An 18,957-nucleotide genomic window follows, 5' to 3' on the forward strand; every position below is an offset into this window, starting at 1 on the left:
GGATCCACTAACAAGCCGCGTTGAATTAGATGCCTGTTCCAAAGGAGGATGTCATAAATGCATTTTTTCTCCATCGCAAGAAGTCTAGCTTTCGACAGAAAGGCAGTGGAAGCGAAATTTCAATTTCCAAGCAACACTTCGATTAGTACATCAGCACTTATCGCTCTACCCCCGATCCCTGCCAACTTATCCGTCCGTGATTGCGGTCTAGACCCGTATTTAAGAGTGTCTCCACGTTTGCCGTCGCAGACATTAGGCACTTCTATAAATGATTGCGAATTCGGCCCGCTCGGCCGACAGAGCTTTAGCTCTCAAAATGAGTTTCAAAGCTACCTCTACCTGGGCTGCATATCGAAGAGCTTTCGACCATTTCCAAAACTGGTGCACGTCTACCACTAAATCATCAGTTAATTTACCAACGAACGTCAGAACGATGGAGTTATACCTGGCGGATCTCGCATTCAACAAAAAATCCGTTTCTTCTGTAGAACTGGCAACTGCGGCTATTGGCACTTATCAAAACTGGTATGGTTGGGCCAACCCATGTGACCACAACACTATCAAGACTATTCTTAAAGGGATAAAGCGACAATTCGCAACGCCTGGAAAGCAAAGACATCCAATGACTAAAAGTGTTTTAAGGAAGCTCTTATTGTTTTGGTTATAAACGTCCCCCCTTGCAAAAACCCCAATAACGTGGCGTTCGGCTTGGCCAGAAGCCATACTGTTCCATGCGTCCGCCAAATGGAGTGATCTAGTGAAGCTAAAAATAAGCGATTTCAAATGCGTTAAGGAAGGCCTTATTATTCAACTTAAAACAAGAAAAAATGACCAAGAGCACGTCGGCCATGAAGTCATCATTGGTAGAAGTACTTCGGAATTTTGTTCTGTGCAGTTGATAGTCCACTATTTTACCTTGCTGCCTAACCACGACAGTTACGTTGTTCCGGACATGCGTCAAAAAAACGGAGTGTCGCAATTCAATCCAGCCACGTATAACGCTTGCCGGAAGCAGCAAATTGCAGGATTACATGCAATAGGTGCAGACCCGTCAATTTTTGGCCTGCATAGCGGGAGAATTGGCAGCACGGTCATCCTTCAGGACGCTCGATTTTCAATGCAAGCCATAGCCCGCAGAGGGGACTGGGCTCTAAACAGCACATCTGTAGCGGATTATGCTCAGTAGACGCAAGCTCAGAACCTGTCCATGAGCAAGACGTTGTCGCAGTAACGTGCATCCAACTCTGTGTTATTATTACATATTGTTCTGCACAAATATAAGCCAAGTCGAAGGCGTCACTTTGGTTTTGTAATGCGAACCTTAGTTACTCTTACGAGCTATACGGGAGGGTGCACCATTGAATTCGCCTTCGCTCAAATCGCTCTTTTCTGTAGCTAGGTGTTTTTCTTACAGATAGCCCAATGACTTGATGCCATTTCATGTGGGTGAGTTTGTCTTTAGCACTACAAGGATAGCTAGGTATGGCTAAGAAGATTAAGTCACTTTTATTACCGTAGGAATAAAACAACACGAACTCATTATAATTCAATGCAAGGGAATCGGCCCAATCGGCCCTACATTTGGGAAGGGCTGAGTGACAAAGCGCCATCTGAAGTGCAGAACATAAAACATAACTCGTGCAGCGTACGGCGTCATTTGAACTGAATGAGATTCCACTTCGTGACATTTGGGTCAACCCCTTTGAATGCTCCACAGCTTGTAGATAATGGAAGAGTTGTCTTCCAAAATAATGAAAAGTTCGATGAGCATATTCAGTTGAAGGTGGGTAAAGCTTTTCAAATGTGTGGTTGGATATATCGCACGTTTAAGTTTAGAGATAGCACCACGATGCTAACTCTGTACAAGTCGATTGCCCAACCACAATTTGAATATTCCTCGCACATTTTGGGAAAGGCTTGAAAGGTTGGGACTGTATGTGTACTGAACCTTTATGCCTTCGAGAATTCAGGTTAGTTATCTACTAAGACAATGAAGTCCAACTCTCTTCTATCTCGGGCTTCTTCATTGTTCAATTTGCTCCACTCAAATATTCGTAGGGAGTAACATTTTTTAAATCAGACTTGGACAATTTTCTGACCAAAATTTCGGATCAACCCTTTATTCAAGGGCTAGCCAGGTCCGGCCTTTCTAATTCGTTGGTGGATTAGATATTATATGAATATAAAATTAAGGAAAAGGAATAATCTTTTTTGTCTTGCACTACTCGGGATTCCGTTCCCAGTAGCGTTAAGGAAGTCCGCCAAAACGACTCATCAACTATTGTGGATTATTTTCTTGTTCATATTCCTTCAAGCACAATACTTCGGTTCAATTTCATCCTTGGAAACTGATAGTTTTCTTAAGATGACAAGGTTAAAGGAAAGAATTTCAGCCAGACACCTTATTTGCCAATCTACGAAAATGTATTCAAAATAATATAATACTAGTTGTTTCCTAGATGTAAACTTTGTTCCTGACTTTGAATGAGGTTTTCAAGTTTTGAAAACCCTTTTTAGAAAACGACTCAAGATCAGTTGGCATTGTCGCATTTTTATCAAATTGATTTCGTCTTCAAAAATCTGATACAATATCCTGACAATTGCAGTCCAAGTTTCCCGTATTAATCAATCTAAAAGCCATTCAACATCTTGACTATTATACTCACTGGGTAAAACTTCCTCACCGGAATAATCCTTCATTGCAACCTTTAAGATGTTGTTAATGATGTGTGAAAATGCGTAGGTAATTGAAATTTGAAGATGAATGGGACAGAGAAATTCACTGTGGATTGTTTAGAGAATCCAAGAAATACACCTGTAACACTTGGCCATTTTTCGGAGGAAAAAAGAATCCCGACGCCCATAATGAATTGGGTATGTGCGTTTTTTATCAAAATATCTTCAGGATAAAAAAAGAACGTTTTTTTATTTTATTTTTGTTGAGGATCGGTTTCATTTTTTATAATTGATAATTAGCATGACCCGCGGCCAAAACGGATAACTTATTTGATAAATTACGCACAACCAGAAGACAAAACATGGAGTTCAAACATGGTTTCAAATAAAGTGATGACAACCCTATCTCGATCGGTTCAAGACTTTGGCCACACATCGGATCAGAGGACTCCTCAACTCGCGATTGAAGGCCATGTAAATAAAAGGATTGACCACACTGTTCAAGGTCAGGAGCCAGAACAACCAGACCACGGACTTCACTGGAACAGAATAAAACATAAGATCCATGTTTAACTCTCATACAAATCTACATACGTACATACTACATTCAAGAATTCATAGGCTTATGGTTTGACGCGGGAGAATATGCAGAGAGCAACGGCAATTTCATGTGTTTGTAAAATTCGACTTTAAAAGATCACCCCGAACTCTTGGGTGAACAATCAATATGAAGCAGGGTGAGCATTTCATTTTTGTCCACTTTTGTCCACCCTTGTCCAAAAGTGTCCAAAAGTGTCCAAAAATGAGGGTGGACAAAAGTGGACAAAAAAACTTCAAAACTACAAATCTAAAAGAAATTCTACTTGAAACCGAATTTTTTGCTTCAAAAATTGCTCATTGATGGTTCCAAAAGCAAAATAAGACTTTAAAGCCTTTGCCATATGCCTCTAACATTACCCAAAAAGATATTTGAAAGACAGGTTCTCAGCTCTATCTCACGTAAGACAGCAAGCAAGGAGCAAAGCCTCCCTCTGTCATATTACAACAGGTGCAAAGCATTCAAAAACTGGAAAAGCATAATGTTATATTCTCGTTAAATAGCTTCATCTATTCAACATTTTTTTTTTTGGTGCGGACTTCCTTACCACTACCGGGATTGGAATCCCAGCAGTTCAAGACGAGTTTTTAACTCTTTTTGAAGCAAAATTGTTGTTTAAAATCATGAGTCATTATGAATTTCCTCTTAAAAAGAGCAAATACTGAAATTTGAACATCTTACCCGATTGCTAAAATTTAAAAATGATACATTTTGTACGTTTATGGTTTTCCTCCACATGCACGTTAACTTAAAAATTGTTAGGTAAGTCTTTTTTATCTTTTAAAGATGCGTTTGATGTCAGAAAATGAGAAGAATCAATTTGCTTTTTCAAGCAAACATATAATGCAGTTATTATATAGATAATAAAAGTGCATATACTAAAAAGAAGCATTGAATATTTGATATAGAGGTACTAAGTTTTTGTAATTTTGTGATCTAAAACTTAATTTTAGTTAAAATTACCCAACCACCAAATGGCTTGATGTGGCATTGGCTTTTTAATATTCAAAATATTAATGATATTTGTTTTAACATTTCAAAGCTGTATGCTATCAAGATAATTGATTGAGATTCTCAGAAACCCAATTTAGGATATATTTTGGAAATAAAGAACGTTAGTAAATTGATGTGCCTATTTTCTACAAAGGCCAGCCAGTTGCTACTGTTACTTCATAATTAGGTATTTAAAGAAAGCTTAGATTTGATTAATTAATGATTCCATTTACTGGTGAACATTTAGATTAGTTAAAGAAATAACATGATATAGGGTTTTGAAACTTTTGCTTGTCAACCCACTTTTGGACAATTGTACATACTTTTGGACACGTTCTGCCCACTTTTGTCCAAAAGTCAAGCTGATTTCAAAATTGCCTACCCTGTTAGAAGTCTAATCCCATTAACAGAGCATATAACACGGGGGTATATGTTGTTACCTTGCATGAAATTTGGGATTCACGTCAGTCGTAAATGAAGTTCAAAATTGGGACAAACTGGATTTGGTCAATGCTAGGTAGCTTTAAATCGCTTTAATAGCTTTATTGGCGATATGACGCAAAGCAACATAGCCACTTATATTTGACACCATTATTTGAAGTATTTACAGTAAAGTAGCATAGAGTAGAGCATGGAGTTCTTAAAGAAGTACTCTATGAGTAGAGGTACCGTAGCGTAATTCAGGATCGAAGGATGAGTCCACAAACTTACAAACTCCTTGACTCGGTGATCCCCAAACTGTCCACAATTGCACGCAGATGAAGGGTGTTGAGCACGAAATGTACATGAGAATGACCACCACTGTTTGTTGGATCGATCGAATTTTGGCTCGGGAGATCCCTCCGTCATTTTCATGTGGCGAAGAATAAGCCACTCGCATTTGTTGAGGACTGAAAAGATAAGTTCGTGCCAATTTCCAGTTTCAGATTGGCTTCAATTTCTTAGTAAATAGAAAATATATACAATGGACATGCCTACTACTCTAGGCCTCTCGTCGGGAACGTGTAATATTCAATTTGTGAATTGAAGAGTCGTCTTTAGCTAACATGAAGAATTCAACGAGACAAAATGTTGTTGACCTGTGTAGTGTGAGTTCACTTGGAAAGTGCAACTCGAAGTCTACGTACGTACAATGTAAACTAAAAGTGCCCTAACACGGATGCTCCAGCTGATAAGAAAACAAACATACGAATCAGAATTGACTTCCTAGGCCAAAAAAGACGTAAGAGGGACTTATTGACAAGAAGATGGCAGGTGAAATCTTGTTCAATGAATGTTTTACAAAAAAATGTTCCCCCTTCTAGTCTGACCTTCCATGTAAGGCTCTATGATCATGCCTTAAAAGGCCCGTCATTTTTAAAAATGTTTGTGCAAATCAGCCCGTTCATCCATCCCATGTATCATGGATCTTGATGGACCTGATTCGAGGTGAGCATGATGCATCCGCAGGTTTCTCATCCGGGCATTTCTTTGCACTAGCCATCAATCTGCTTCCTTCTCAGCTCAAAAATAGGTGCAAAAATCCAGGCTCTCCGAAACTTAGTTTTGGTCATCGGGCCAGATCAACGCTCTAAGCAAAGATCTTCTCGAAAGTTCGAACAAAATACTCAAAAAAAGAACAGTGAGCGAAAATTTGTGTCTATCCATTTTATCTTCAAGTTGCACTTCCTGACAAATACCAACTTGACAATAGAGAGGGGCGCATTGTTATCCTTTTGCTTGTCGAAAACAAGATGCTGGCGACCGTTTTTAGGTTTAACCCGTTTACATATGGTGATATCCCGGCATGAATGCTTGAGTCGTTTACTTTCCAAATCTGATTAAATACCAAAAGATCTTTTTCTAGAGCTGTTGCCTGGGAAATTATGGCGTCAGTATAACCATGCATTGCTTCCAATTTCATTATTTCAATGCTTCCGTATGTTGATATTCGATGAAAAAGAACAAGGACACAGAAAGGGGGGGATTTTCCTGCGTTAAAGCTATTCGTTACGGCATTGTTAGTGCTTGTTTTCCTTTGTGCAATTGCAATCAAAATCTACTCAAAAGAGTTTCGTTCTCATAGGAACTTATATTCTTAAAAGTAATCTTCCAGGCTAATTCGACTTTTTTTTAATGCCAAAAAGATCACATGACAACTACATGAGTCTGCTGGAGGATGTATCTGTGATTAAACACTCAAAAGATATGACATTCTCGTTCAGCCCATGGCATCAGAGATTAGAGGTATGTCTTGCTTAGCAGAAATATAATCAACAGAACTAGGAAAGCTCACACTGAATAAGACCTAGTAAGTAAATTTGGCATGTGTGATAAGTTGGAAATTCGACACTTAAGCCAGGGTCAAAGAGAAATCCTAATGGCCTTGTTCAGGCCTTTATTTCAAGATGGATTCCCCCTTTCAACGCTAGAGCATCCTGGTGTACATTCGAGCTCGATGTATGTTTATACAATACGTATATTCGTGAGATAATAGTTACTGGTAGGTTTGTGGTGTTTCTGCTTTCGTATCTTCCTTGTCTTTTGACATTTGAGTCTGCATTGGGCTCTTTTTTTGGCATATCCTCCCTTCTTGATCGGCCAATCTCGATAAAAGCGCTCCATTTTGGCGGCCGTCACCTTGATGAAATTGGGTTTCTTGGAGTAGGTGACTGTGCTCTGTGGTGTCGCTTGAAGAGAGGCCACCGTCTTTTTGCAATGAGTTGCTCTGCAAAGTAAGATCATAGAAAAACGAATTAGAACACTGTTCACCTCAAGCGTCTTCGTCTGTTGGGAAAGTGTACCGTAGTTTATACGTAGGTATGAACAATGTATTTTTTTTGTTCATATTGGTACTTCAAAGGTGATGCAAAACTCTTGTAAACAACAATTAACTATCCGATCTCGTAGTAAAGAAAAAAGTGGGGACAAAAACCACCATAATTTTCGGCTCTTATTAGCAAATCTTGAAACTTACTTGTCAAAACAAAATTTGAATTGAATCGTTTCGTTTAGAGCGACCCAAGCCAAGGAAGGCGACGGTTAAGTGGATTATTCCGGTCCTCGAAACGAGGGCACCAAATCAAATTTGTCGCTTTTGCCGTCACTTTACCTGGTCAATTGAATGATTCAAATTAAGTATTTAATTCTTATAGCACAAGTAGCTTAGTGCTCTCCTAATGGTTGTAGAATAGGTTTGAGAAATCATTGTTTGCAATACGCTTTTAGAGATGTAAGGTTTCACTCTGACCTGTATACTAAATAGATTCACATCGTGCCATAAAATCAGACTTGCTTGTTCCCCCTATGCTATAACAAAAGATCAGGTGACCACAATTTACAACTTTTGGACAATCCCGGAATGAAAGAGTTCCATTATATGTGATCAATTCACAAAGACAAATGAAGGCAATGGATAGTGACACACACCGGCGCCAGGCAACGAATTCAGTGAAAGGGATGAACTCATATGTACAGATTTAAGTCCAGATCCACACCGCCCAATGTAAAAAAACATCACCTAATCGACCTATCAGTTTTCTACTTTGACAAAAATAGATTGACACATAATTTTGTGATTCATGCTACTTTTTGAATTAGAAAATATCGGTTTTCTATTTTTTTTTCAATCCTTGTATGGGACACCTCAAAAATTGCCAGGTCCCTTAACCCTAATTACTAATAGAGAGCTAAATGGCATACTCATAATGTAATGTATTTTTAAAATACATTTGTCCCTTACTCACTGATTAAATGTAAAACTCTTCTTTGACAACTAACCCATTTTAAGCAATTAGGAATGAGCTCATCTCACTATTTCAGAAGGTCTTAGAATGCGATTTGGCAGTTTTTAAACGAGGAAGTGAACTATAGAGAAAATGTTCTTTCTTAATATCCCACTTGTTAGAGTGATGCTTCATTGTCATTGTTTTTATTTTTGGTTTGGTCTGGTTTTTCACGGGCTTTTCTAACCACTTCAGGGAATGTGATCCCCAGTACTATTAAAATGAAAGGTTGTAGTTCATCTTTTATTTTCCCCTTTCCACCTTTAGATGAAATTTGGTCTACCAATGAATTTGATTTGGCAGACCGTTCATTCCACAATGTTCTTCCATAACCCTAATCCAATTTCTGAACATACTTTTTTAAGCGGCAGCATTGAGGAAAAAGAAAATATTCAACATGCATGAAAAGTTATTGCGCCCTGAGCTAGAGAATAAATGCTCAATATATATTCAGCTCTCCGAAATAACATGTTATTCCACTGTATTGTGGCTTATTATGATAAGAAAAACATTTCATAGTCGTCTCCAGGAAACTCTGCTTTAAATTAGCAGACCAAGCAAAACAATTTAGCACACTAAGCTGACAAATTACAATTTTGACCATCACCTTGGTCATTCCTTTAAATGAAGAACCTAATGCCCCTGGTTCGTTCTAGTGTTGCCAACTCGTGCCAAAAAGATGGAAGAAATTTTAACCCCTATAATCACAAGTTCACAAAAAAATTCCCCTAACAGCTTGCAGCTTTGCATAAAAAAGTTTCAACTCTATCCAAGCCTTGATAATTAATTTGAATGTAAGCTAACCAATTATCAAGATCCCGAGGGATATTTTTGCAAAACTTGATAAAACATTTTCAACCACTGTGTTCAAGCATATTAATTGTCGGACCTCATTGTCGCCCACCAGGTACACGTGTCTATCTCTCTGTCTGTCAGCCATGCCCACGCAAAGGGAGACCTGAGTGAAAGTCCTGGGTGAAAGGCCTGAGTGAGGCCTTTGGGAGAATCACTCTGTTCTCGTCAACATGGAACACAATGGATCAGATTGCACTAAGTGCCATGTTGGAAACTGAAGAGTGAACAGGGAGAAGAACCTACATTAGGAACAACTGGAATATGGACAGGGATGCTAGGGTGAAGAATTCACATTTTGAAAGGTACTGTACACAAAGCACCTTTCTGCGACTTATCGCAGGTCACTCAAATTACGTATTTCAATTTTCAGCAAGATTGAAGAGAGGGCTCACTCATTCATTCTGTGTAGACCTACCTATGTATTGATCTTCGAGAGTGCAAAAATTTTGATTCAACATTTCGATCAACTTGAAGAGTGAAATAAATACTCATACTGATTGCAAGAAAGTAAGGTGTTGAGTGACTCCGTAACGTCCATTCTCGACCCTAACATCCCCGTCCATAGTCCAGTAGTTTATGAATATATTTAGTGTGTGAAAGAGGAAAATAAAAGCTTCTAGTATCTTTGACTTTTCTAGGTAAAATTAGAATAGCCACTTTGCAATCAGGCTGAAGGTCACGAATGGCATGAAAACGAGAAATGTAAGACCAATCCTGCAAAAAAAGGATGCTCAAGGCAGTCTGGACTAGTAGTATTTTACTAACTTAGCGAGAGAATCACAAGGGTTGGTACTTCTTGTACGAACATCAAGCGTCTTTTTTAGGGGGCAGATTTAAAGTCAAAATGAAAGAGAAGTTCCCGTTAACATAGGCATTGATTAAAAAAAAGATGCTCAACTAATGTATTTTCTGAAGTCAGGATTTGACAAGCGTCTGATTGAAATTTCTGATCAAGCCTACATTCAAGAGCTAACCAGATCCTTCAGCTCTAACTCGTTGGTAGAACAAGTATCATGTGAATACAGTGAACTCCGGATATACGAGTAGAAACATAAAAAATCACGGAAACAACGAGGGAACTATTTTCATATTTGCTCTTTTTGTATTGAGTATTGTATTAAGCATTGGTACTGTTGTTGCGTTTTCAGGAAAAGCTTGAGCTTTTGCCAAATAAGGCAAGCAGGAACAATGTGGGAATGGGACAAACCGAGAAGATTGGGATGATACAATATTTAATGTAAAGGAGATACAAAATGTATCTTTTACTATACATTTTCGAAAGCATCCAGGAGCTTTGTCCGCAAGCAAGTTGTAGGGCCATTCTAGTAATTGCCGATGATTAATACCTTTTTGAGGCCTCTACAATCCAGGCTACTCAAAACATTGAAGTATTCTTTTCTCTTACGGGCTCCCTCATTGCTTCATTTATTTGCCTCAATATCAAGCCAACCATATCAAGGTGCCGCAGCCGATTGGAGTAGCTTAGATTTGGACAGAGAAATCTCGTAAACCTTCTCTGAACCGATTCAATGAGGAGAATGTCTTTTTTCAGGCAGGGATTCCAAATCTGAGAGCAGGACTCTAAACGAGGCCTGACATATGTGATAAAGAGACGGGTGAGAAGCTTAGGGTCCTTAGTTGTAAATTTTCGGCGTAGTGATCCACAGACTTTCCTCGCCTCAGCTGCAATCTGAGCACAATGATCCGAAAACTTGAGCTCACAATCAACGGTCACTCCAAGGTCCTTGTGTCTACGAATACACTGCAACGGTATATTGTCCATTTCGTAAAGTAAAGGAACATTTGCTTTGCCAAAGCGCATCACTTTCGTCTTGGAGGCATTGAACAGCATGGAGTTATCATTTGCCCAACACATAAACTCATCAATATCCCTTTGTAGGGCCAAATGATCACTCTCGTCTCTGATAATTCGGCTTAACTTTGTATCATCTGCAAATTTGATGACAGACGTCCGATCGTTAGTAACCCTTAGATCTCCCACGAAAATTGTAAATAGAAGAGGGCCAAGCACACTCCCCTGAGGGACACCCAGGCATAACTTGGACCACGATGATGACATACCATTAAGAATGACCCTTTGACTTCGGTCCAAGAGCCAATCCTTAATCCAAGCTCCGACCAAGCCACCCAAGCCAAGCCTATTGATTTTTCGCACTAGAAGTTCATGGTTCACGCGATCGAAGGCCTGAGACAGGTCTAAGTAGACGGTGTCTACCGCCCACCCCTTATCCATTGCCGCTGAAACTTGTTCATGGTGTTCTAAAATATTTGTTAGGCAAGGTCGGCATGATCTAAATCCGTGCTGAGCACTTTCAAGCATGCTCGATTGCTCAAGATAGTCAGTGATGTAATCTTTTATGAGTCGTACCATGGTATATACCTATATAAATATATGTAGGGAATATGTACATAGGATTATTGATATGTTGGTAGGCTTTACGCTTGAAAAATGTTGTGGGTTGTTTTCAATTTCATGAAATGTCACATCAATCAAGTAGTTTTCTTGATTAAACCTCATCATGAAACTCAACATCTCGAACCTTTTTTTATTGTTTGAAGAGAAACGCACAGATTTACAGAAATAATCCAAAATATTACCTCCAAAAGGGCTATTATATCCTGAACTCTGCATCTTTCTTTATTTCTTATAACTAAAGTAATTCATCAGTCAAAATGTAGATTTTTAATAAAAATGGTGCTCGTAACAGGATTGTTCCTTTAATCACAGTTCTTATAACGATATCCCGCCATATAAAGCAAAATAAAAATGTGTACAATTTCTTGACCTTGAATTGCTGGGGATTCTATTCGCAGTAGCGGTAAGGAAGTCCTCAATAAATGTAGTCCCGATTGTTCGAGAAGCTCGAGCTATTATTGGCAAGTCTTCAGATTAGCAACAGAAATTTTTAAGCGTCAAAGTGAAAATCCGTACATTTACTCTTATTAGACAAATTAGTTTGATCCCTCCTTCAAGGTCGACTCTAGTGCTGGGGCGAGTCCCGACTCGAGTCCGAGTGCACTCGATTTTGGAGAAATTGGCCGGACTCGCCTCAGCACTAGTAGACTCACTACTACATAGCAACTTTTAAAGGATTGTCAAGCATAGAACGAGCATCGCCGCAATATTTTTCGAGTTTAAACAAAAACCTGCGTCTTACAAACTGGGTCCTAAACAAGATTCAATGAGGTTTTAAGAGCAAGCTCCCGTGGCGATCGCCGAGTTAGAAGTTGATGATATTAAGTTTTAAGGTTAGATAACGGTTGTGAATGGGCTCGTGAATCGAGTTTGTCTGTCTTGATGTCTGGAATTGACGTCCGCAGAAGCCCAATTCTGTTTGCTCCTTTTGCTTATTGGGGAGAATGAGACTTGAGACGCCGTTCGCCCAAAATTTAGAGACTCCCTTTTTGGGGAGGTCGCCTCGTAAATTGTGTGCCAACGACCGTTATGGAGCTCAAGTCGCACACCAATAGAGTCAAACTAACAAACGAACATGATAATACAGATTTAGAAATGCTCGTAAAACTAGCATAGAGGTTGAATAACACGGGTTCTAAAACTCATTGGGTGGCAAGTTCCTTTTAAGCTCACCTGGGCCTAAAATCTACGGTGTATTCAAATTTTGCTTGGGTGATGCGCGAAACGCTGAATGGGAGCCTTTTTTGGTGAGGGTTTCTGAATTTTCTTGTCTTTATTTAATCATTAAAGATCGAGGTTGCCAATAGTTCGACATCCCTTTCAATCCTGATGACTTCACGTGGCTTTCCATCAAAATTAAAACTGCTTTCTTTGCGCGACTTTCTGGCTCCATTTATGAAACTTCAGAGCAGATTTTGCTTGCGAGAGATTCTTTGAAATATGTACAAAAGTACACGAAACAGGAAAACAAAATTAGGCCAACGATCATACGCATTTTCCATAGCAAAATCAGTTTCTCTTTCAACACGAATTCCTATTTCAATTTAACATGTTCTAATTAAATAACGCTTTTTGTGCAATCCTGTATTATGTGTTAATTCTGAGTTCAACGGTTCTTTCTTTTCTTTCTTTTTCTTTTTATCATCAGAATCTTTGTAGCTCTAGCAATTTTTCATTTTCGTTCTTGACATTTTTTTGATTTAGAGAATACTTCTACTTGCTCTCTTTTTCTTTACTTACGCCAATGTTGGCCGAGGGTTCTTCGTCATCCTGTTGAATGAAGGAAGTCCCGCTGACCATGAACTCTGAGGCATGGCGTGTGGAGCAATCTGTTCCACTCCCTGTTGCCGTTCTCGCCCTTGGGACATGTTCCATGGGTGGAGCAGGTAGAGTGATGGTTGGAGCTTTGTTGGCGCTAAAGTTGTTCCAAATGGCGCGGCAGATCTGGGCGTAGCAGAACACTAAGGCCAGAAGTGGGACGAAGAAGCTGGAGATTGAGAACCATGTCACGTAGGCCTGGAAGAAAAACATAACGAGCCCAAATGAGACGGATTGTTTACCAAACACTCGATGAACCCTTGTCACTCTATTTGTATACGTTCTCATGGTTCTTACTTGGCACAAGACGCGCCAAACTAACAGAATATGAGCAAACTTCGGGAATATCCTATACACGTTCATAATGGGGATAAACTTTTTCCGATCGGTCAAATCGGTTAAAAGGGTTCGCTTACAATAAGATTGGTTGAATGTGAGAGAAATTTTATTCTTAGCATTACTATCATTATTGAGATATGATGGTGAGAATGTAAATCAGGTAGCCAAAAGCAAATATTAAGGAAATTCCAAACAAAAGTACCACGGTGGCTGCTTTAAAGACGTTGTGGGTGATCACGGGTATTCCCTTGAAGGACACGACTGAGGAATTGCGTTCATAGCTGAGCAACTCCCAAACCACCAACACAAGGAATACTGCAAATGGCATGATGAGCCCAAAAATCAGCCAGATGTCGATCAGTTTCAAGTAGGCCGTTTTAGGCAGAGAATTCGATACGCCTTGGTAGAGGGTGTACATGACCAACATGGATGTGAGTGCCACCATAAGGGTGACCTCGAAGTGCTTCTGATCGATGAATAAAACCATGAGGGCAGCCAAAACGAGGCACGTCGAGGGGAGATAAGTGGTGGCCAGATGATAGTGAAAGTTCCGCTTAAGGGTAATGGTGATCACCACGTCACCTCCGCTAGTGAGCGTCATCACTTCATCCGTCACCCTGAACTGAATCAGATCCCGATTGGCCAGATATTCCAGATTGGTCCCAAAGTTCGGGATCAGTTCCACAAAGTCGCTCAGTTCCTTGGCCACGGCGATCCGGATGGAACACCTTTGAACATCAAACGGAAAGTTGTTCAGAGTGTATTCACAATGAAACTCTTGAGCTAGGGTAGCGGCCATTAAAATGTTGTTTTCTGAACCATTGAATACCAAAGCCTCACGCGTAGCAGAGAGATGAGAATTCTGTCCCTCACTGGTCAGTTGCTCGACAAAAAGCGAGAACTCCTCTTCCATGATCTCTTTATTGGTGTCGGTATTCTCGAAGATAATTCGGGGTGTCCAAATCTGCCGAGGGTCAAATATCTTATTGGAAAAAGTAATGTTTTTCAAATTGGCATAAAGGAGACGAGGGTCCCGCCATCGAAGTTGCAACAGAATCTTGACTTTGAAGACCTCCTCCAATTCGGCAATTTCCAAGATCTTGAGGATCTCCGCTTGGATGAATACGCTAACCTTCTGGCCCTTTGCTTGGGTCACAGGCGGCCTCTTAAAGACCCCAACATTGCCTCCGTAGAGAGGATTGCACTCCTTCTCATCCGAGGTATCATCGCAATCGAACCATCCATCACAAAGTTGCCCAATATCCACGCAATATCCCGATGAGCAAGTGAACTGACCCTGAAGACATACCGTCATCTTCAGTGCCGTGGTGGCATCTACGCTTTTCCCCGTCCCTTGAGCGTTCTCCCAATCCCTCAGACCAATGGGAGAATCTGCGTGCTCGAGGATATAGTGGGCTTTTCCAGCCTCGCACGAAAATATCTCCCATTGGCTCTCGTTCGGATTCAACGCGATAAAGTTGCCAAACTTTTTGCCCTTAAACCTCTCCATGACATGGTTATACGAGTAAACTCTGTCGATATATCTGCCCAACTCACTGGGCATTCCCATGAGTCTAAATTCGACTTGGCGCTCGAACTTGCAGACGAAACAAGCCGAGTATGAGGGTTCCACGTCCTTCACATTTCCAGATTCTGTCACTACCAAGGCCGTCTGATCTGTGCCTCCATTGGGTTGTCCTTCGTCCCAATTTAGAAATGCAATAGCGTCGAGGCTGTCCAATTGTACGATCGTATTGGCTTCTGACTTTCGGAAAGGTATCACATATTCTGGACATCTATCTTGACGGGCCTGAACAGCCCTGAAGATTTTGATGTGATCCTCGTGAGTTTCGGGTTTGGCCAAGACGCCGCCGTACTTCTTACACGTTCCAGTGGCCTGTTCCAAATTCGAGTACGACTGATAGATGTTGTACTGGGGATAAGCCTTTCTTTGGATGGAGCTTAAGGGATATTTTGTACTTCGGACTAGGGCTCCTGTGGCGAAAGTAGCTCTCTTCCAATTCAGTAAGTCCGGGTTAGGTGTGGGCATTTGAAAAGAGTCGGTAAAAAGTCTCATCTCTTGCTCGTCTAAAACCGTGGACCAAATGTTGAACTGGGTCATTTCGCCCCTGAACACATCCGAACGGTTGGCAAAGCCGATGATCAATTTCTCCATAAAATTGGGGGAGAAAGCCGGCTCCAGGACCGACAAGTCTCGTGATATCTTATTTGAAAACGTCTTCAACCCATTGACAAACATGACGGCGTTGCCAGTGAGGTCCACACTCATACAAAGTGAGTTCCATTCGTCTTGGAAAAATGTTGGCAACTCAATGAGACGAGAGCCCCCTTTGATAGCGATCAGACCAGCGTTGCCATCTTCTTTAAAGACAAGCCGAAGGTCAACCTGAGATTGGAGGATGTCTTGGTTCCGAATGTAATAGAAGTTAAAAGCAAAGCACAAGGAGATCTCCTTAACCTTCACGTCAACCTTGGGATTGGATAGGGTTGCAAAGTTTTGGCCGACTTCGCTGTTTTCGGTGGTTGTTGGATTGGCGTTGAATTGCAAGACCTCTATTTTAGTCGTTCCTCCAACCTCAAATAGGCCGTTAAGATAGAGAATTAAAAATGGAAAAATCACTCTAGATGCTCGTCTTATCATGTTCGAAAAGGAACTGGGAATTTTAAAAAAGCACGGAACAATGGACTTATTATCCTTTGGAAAGCGCCGAGCGTGTGGAATTCATTCACAACTTCATGGGACTGAAACAGCAAACAAATTATTCGAAACCGCTTTGCCATATTCTGTCACACTCAGTCTAACGAATTGCCTTTTCCTTTTTTATATATCTTTATACCGCAAATTTCGCCCCATGTTGTGCCGGACTGACTCATTCTTTCATGGCATTATTTTCCAGTTGAAAAATCAAACCAATCATGAATAAAGTTCAATAAAATACAGGAATATTTGACTTATTGTCCTTGCCAAGGCGTTGATGGCACGTCGTCTGAAATTGGGTGTGCTGTGATAAAGAGAATGGTTCCTTTGCCGTTGAAAGTCATTTGAATAACGTGCGTTTCCTTTAGACAATATTCCTATGGTTATCAAGTAAGAGAAAAGTGTGTTGAAATAACTTAGAATGCTTAAAATCTGGTCACAAAAACTTTCGAATAGTACTTCCGTCGAAGAAAATCAAACCAGGTATCGGTTGGATGTTGGGTTTTCCCCCTATCCAATCCTATTTTGTCTTTCAAGCCATTCACAATTTTCGAACGGTGAACTGATGTATGCCAAAATCTGAACGAGATCCCAAAACCAGTTCAATGAAACCATCATTATGTCAGTTGCATGTGCTGTTTTTTTCAACTCGTAATTAGTGACAACCAACAGCCACGCAAGTCACGTCTTCGGGGAAATACACTCCTTGTTCCAATCATATTTCGTGCATGCGTGAATACATATGAACTGTACGTAGTATATAGAAAGCCGACTCAAATGGAACGCACTCGGTTCGTGCCCCCTGATATTTATATGAGTTCCACTCGACTGGAACCCAAACACTTCGTTAACTCGAAGCTCAAAGTAATAATTGGAAGTTATTCTTCAATATCTATTTTGTTAAGTTCTATGCATATATGGCTAGCCATATATGTATGGTTGCTGAGCCATTTTGTGTTTCCCTCCCCATTTTGTAAGGTCTACAGCTAACTTATTCTGTCTTTACTATGTTCAATATTCTTAAAGTTAATTAGATACCAAATAAATGACAATGTTTTGAATAATTTGACGTGACTATCTCGTTTTGTAATTTCAGAGCCCATTTTACTTTAAAGAAATGTATCCTGCGTGGCGGAAACATACATTGCCAACCATGGCAATTAAGGCCTTGTCATATCATGCAATCAATATAACAACGACAAGCGATCTAACAAGTGATTGAATTTTTGTAGGTCCCGAAAAAGGTACAGTTTTTTGATAACCGAAATAGAGCCGTTCTAACAGTCACATAGCTATGCTGATAGTAATATTTGAAAAGACTGTCTAGCCTTTAGTTGACAATCACGTTTGTTTTTGTTCGTCATTCGTTGACCAAGCATATTTTAATATGAGGCCGTTAAACAACAGCTGTTCAATGACATCAGAGGATACTTTGGGAAGTCTTTTGGGGCCTAAGCTTTCCTTGTTCTAAGTCATCAACCCTCTAAAGAAAAATGTTGTCCCATTGCCATCATATTTAATGAAATATAATCTTCTACTCTTGTACAAACGGAAATTACTTTTAAGGAGGAAAGAATGTTTTGGGGCTTTTGGTTACTGCTTTTAAGGTGTTTGCAGCCTGAATTGGTTTGGTGTGATGACGTCAGAATACTTTCCCAGCATTCATATGTCATACTGAGTTACTCCTTACATTAGCAAAATCAAGCTAAGTGGATAGCACTAATTTGGAGCATTTTGCAGCACGAGAAAGGTTTCCAATGAGATGGTAGATGGTCAGTTCCAATCTCATTGATATTGTATTCTGGGTCAATGAAATTGTGGTGAAACTAGGATTGCAAATAGAATTCAAGAAGCAACCCTTCTATATGGCATAGAATTCAAAAATGTGTATGCTCCAATTTCATCAATGATTATCACTGCTATACTTCCATCTAGTGGCAAATATTTAGGACACAACGCTAGTCCTTAATAGAATGATAGGTTCAAACCAGCTTTCTAGGAGTAATTCTCCTCCTCGAAATTTTATCGCCAAACTCCCGCTCAACTCTACAGCCTTAACAGTTCTGAATTCGAGGCCAGTGTTGGTTTATTCAGATGGATTAAGTGATTGATCCATTATTCGAAGGGGGAAAACGTCTGCTTTAAGGACCGTTCAAAATATGAATTGCCATATTTGCTTTAAAACGATACTTCTTCTTTGTCGCTAGAAAACATGTGAATAAATTTCTATCCTTTTCATTTCTGCGTGTTACGGCAAAAAATCTCAATTCAGACTTATTTGTTCACATTTTGCAACAGAAGGTTTGCCAGGAAGTGTCTAGGCTAAAGCGTAAGCAGATGAAGTTCGGACTTCTCAATTTGGCTTCTTTTTAAGGGTGACGAAAGTTAACTAATTGACGGTAGTTCTGACTCGCATATTTTGGTCACCATGGTCGGGCATAAATTGTGTTAGGAATAAAGGCCATAGCAAAGCTCGAACCGCTCCCGACTCTTGGGTCAAGGTTTTCTTTCAAGGCCATTACTTCTTTTCAAAAACAATTGTTTGATAATTATCTTGCTAACTATTGTGAGCCATTTGAGCAACGAGTCTAATTAATAGCCAGTGCCATTCGACAAGTGCCTAATTCCGGGTTGACATTAATTTCCTAAATTCATCAGCACTTGGCGAATAAATCCTTCTTACGATCGTGCCTTTTCCGAGCCTAAGGGCAAGTAGTCTTGACATCAGGCTTTATTAATAACTTAACTGAACTTTCAG

General features: G+C 40.0%; 1 protein-coding gene across 1 annotated transcript; it reads right to left on the reverse strand.

Moving 5' to 3' along the window:
- Positions 1 to 2,907: 2,907 nt before the first annotated feature.
- LOC131882458 (uncharacterized) lies at positions 2,908 to 16,142 on the reverse strand. Its single transcript, XM_059229605.1, has 5 exons — positions 13,683 to 16,142; positions 13,064 to 13,339; positions 6,748 to 6,974; positions 4,979 to 5,157; positions 2,908 to 3,215 (listed from the first exon to the last, which is right to left on the reverse strand). Exons 1-5 carry the CDS (start codon positions 16,140 to 16,142, stop codon positions 3,079 to 3,081), a joined length of 3,279 nt encoding a protein of 1,092 aa, XP_059085588.1. The 3' UTR covers positions 2,908 to 3,078.
- Between the last annotated feature and the right edge of the window lie 2,815 nt (positions 16,143 to 18,957).

The sequence above is a fragment of the Tigriopus californicus genome, chromosome 6 (assembly GCF_007210705.1).
Source record: "Tigriopus californicus strain San Diego chromosome 6, Tcal_SD_v2.1, whole genome shotgun sequence".
Classification (NCBI taxonomy): domain Eukaryota; kingdom Metazoa; phylum Arthropoda; class Copepoda; order Harpacticoida; family Harpacticidae; genus Tigriopus; species Tigriopus californicus.

Excerpts from the sequence above, each read along its gene's own strand:
- LOC131882458 (XM_059229605.1), bottom strand. The coding sequence starts at position 16,142 with ATGATAAGACGAGCATCTAGAGTGATTTTTCCATTTTTAATTCTCTAT. Across the intron at positions 5,158-6,747 it reads GAAACACCACAAACCTACCA|TCCTCAACAAATGCGAGTGG; the intron begins GTAACTATTATC and ends TTATCTTTTCAG. Across the intron at positions 3,216-4,978 it reads ATCACCGAGTCAAGGAGTTT|TGAAGTCCGTGGTCTGGTTG; the intron begins GTAAGTTTGTGG and ends ATTCTGTTCCAG.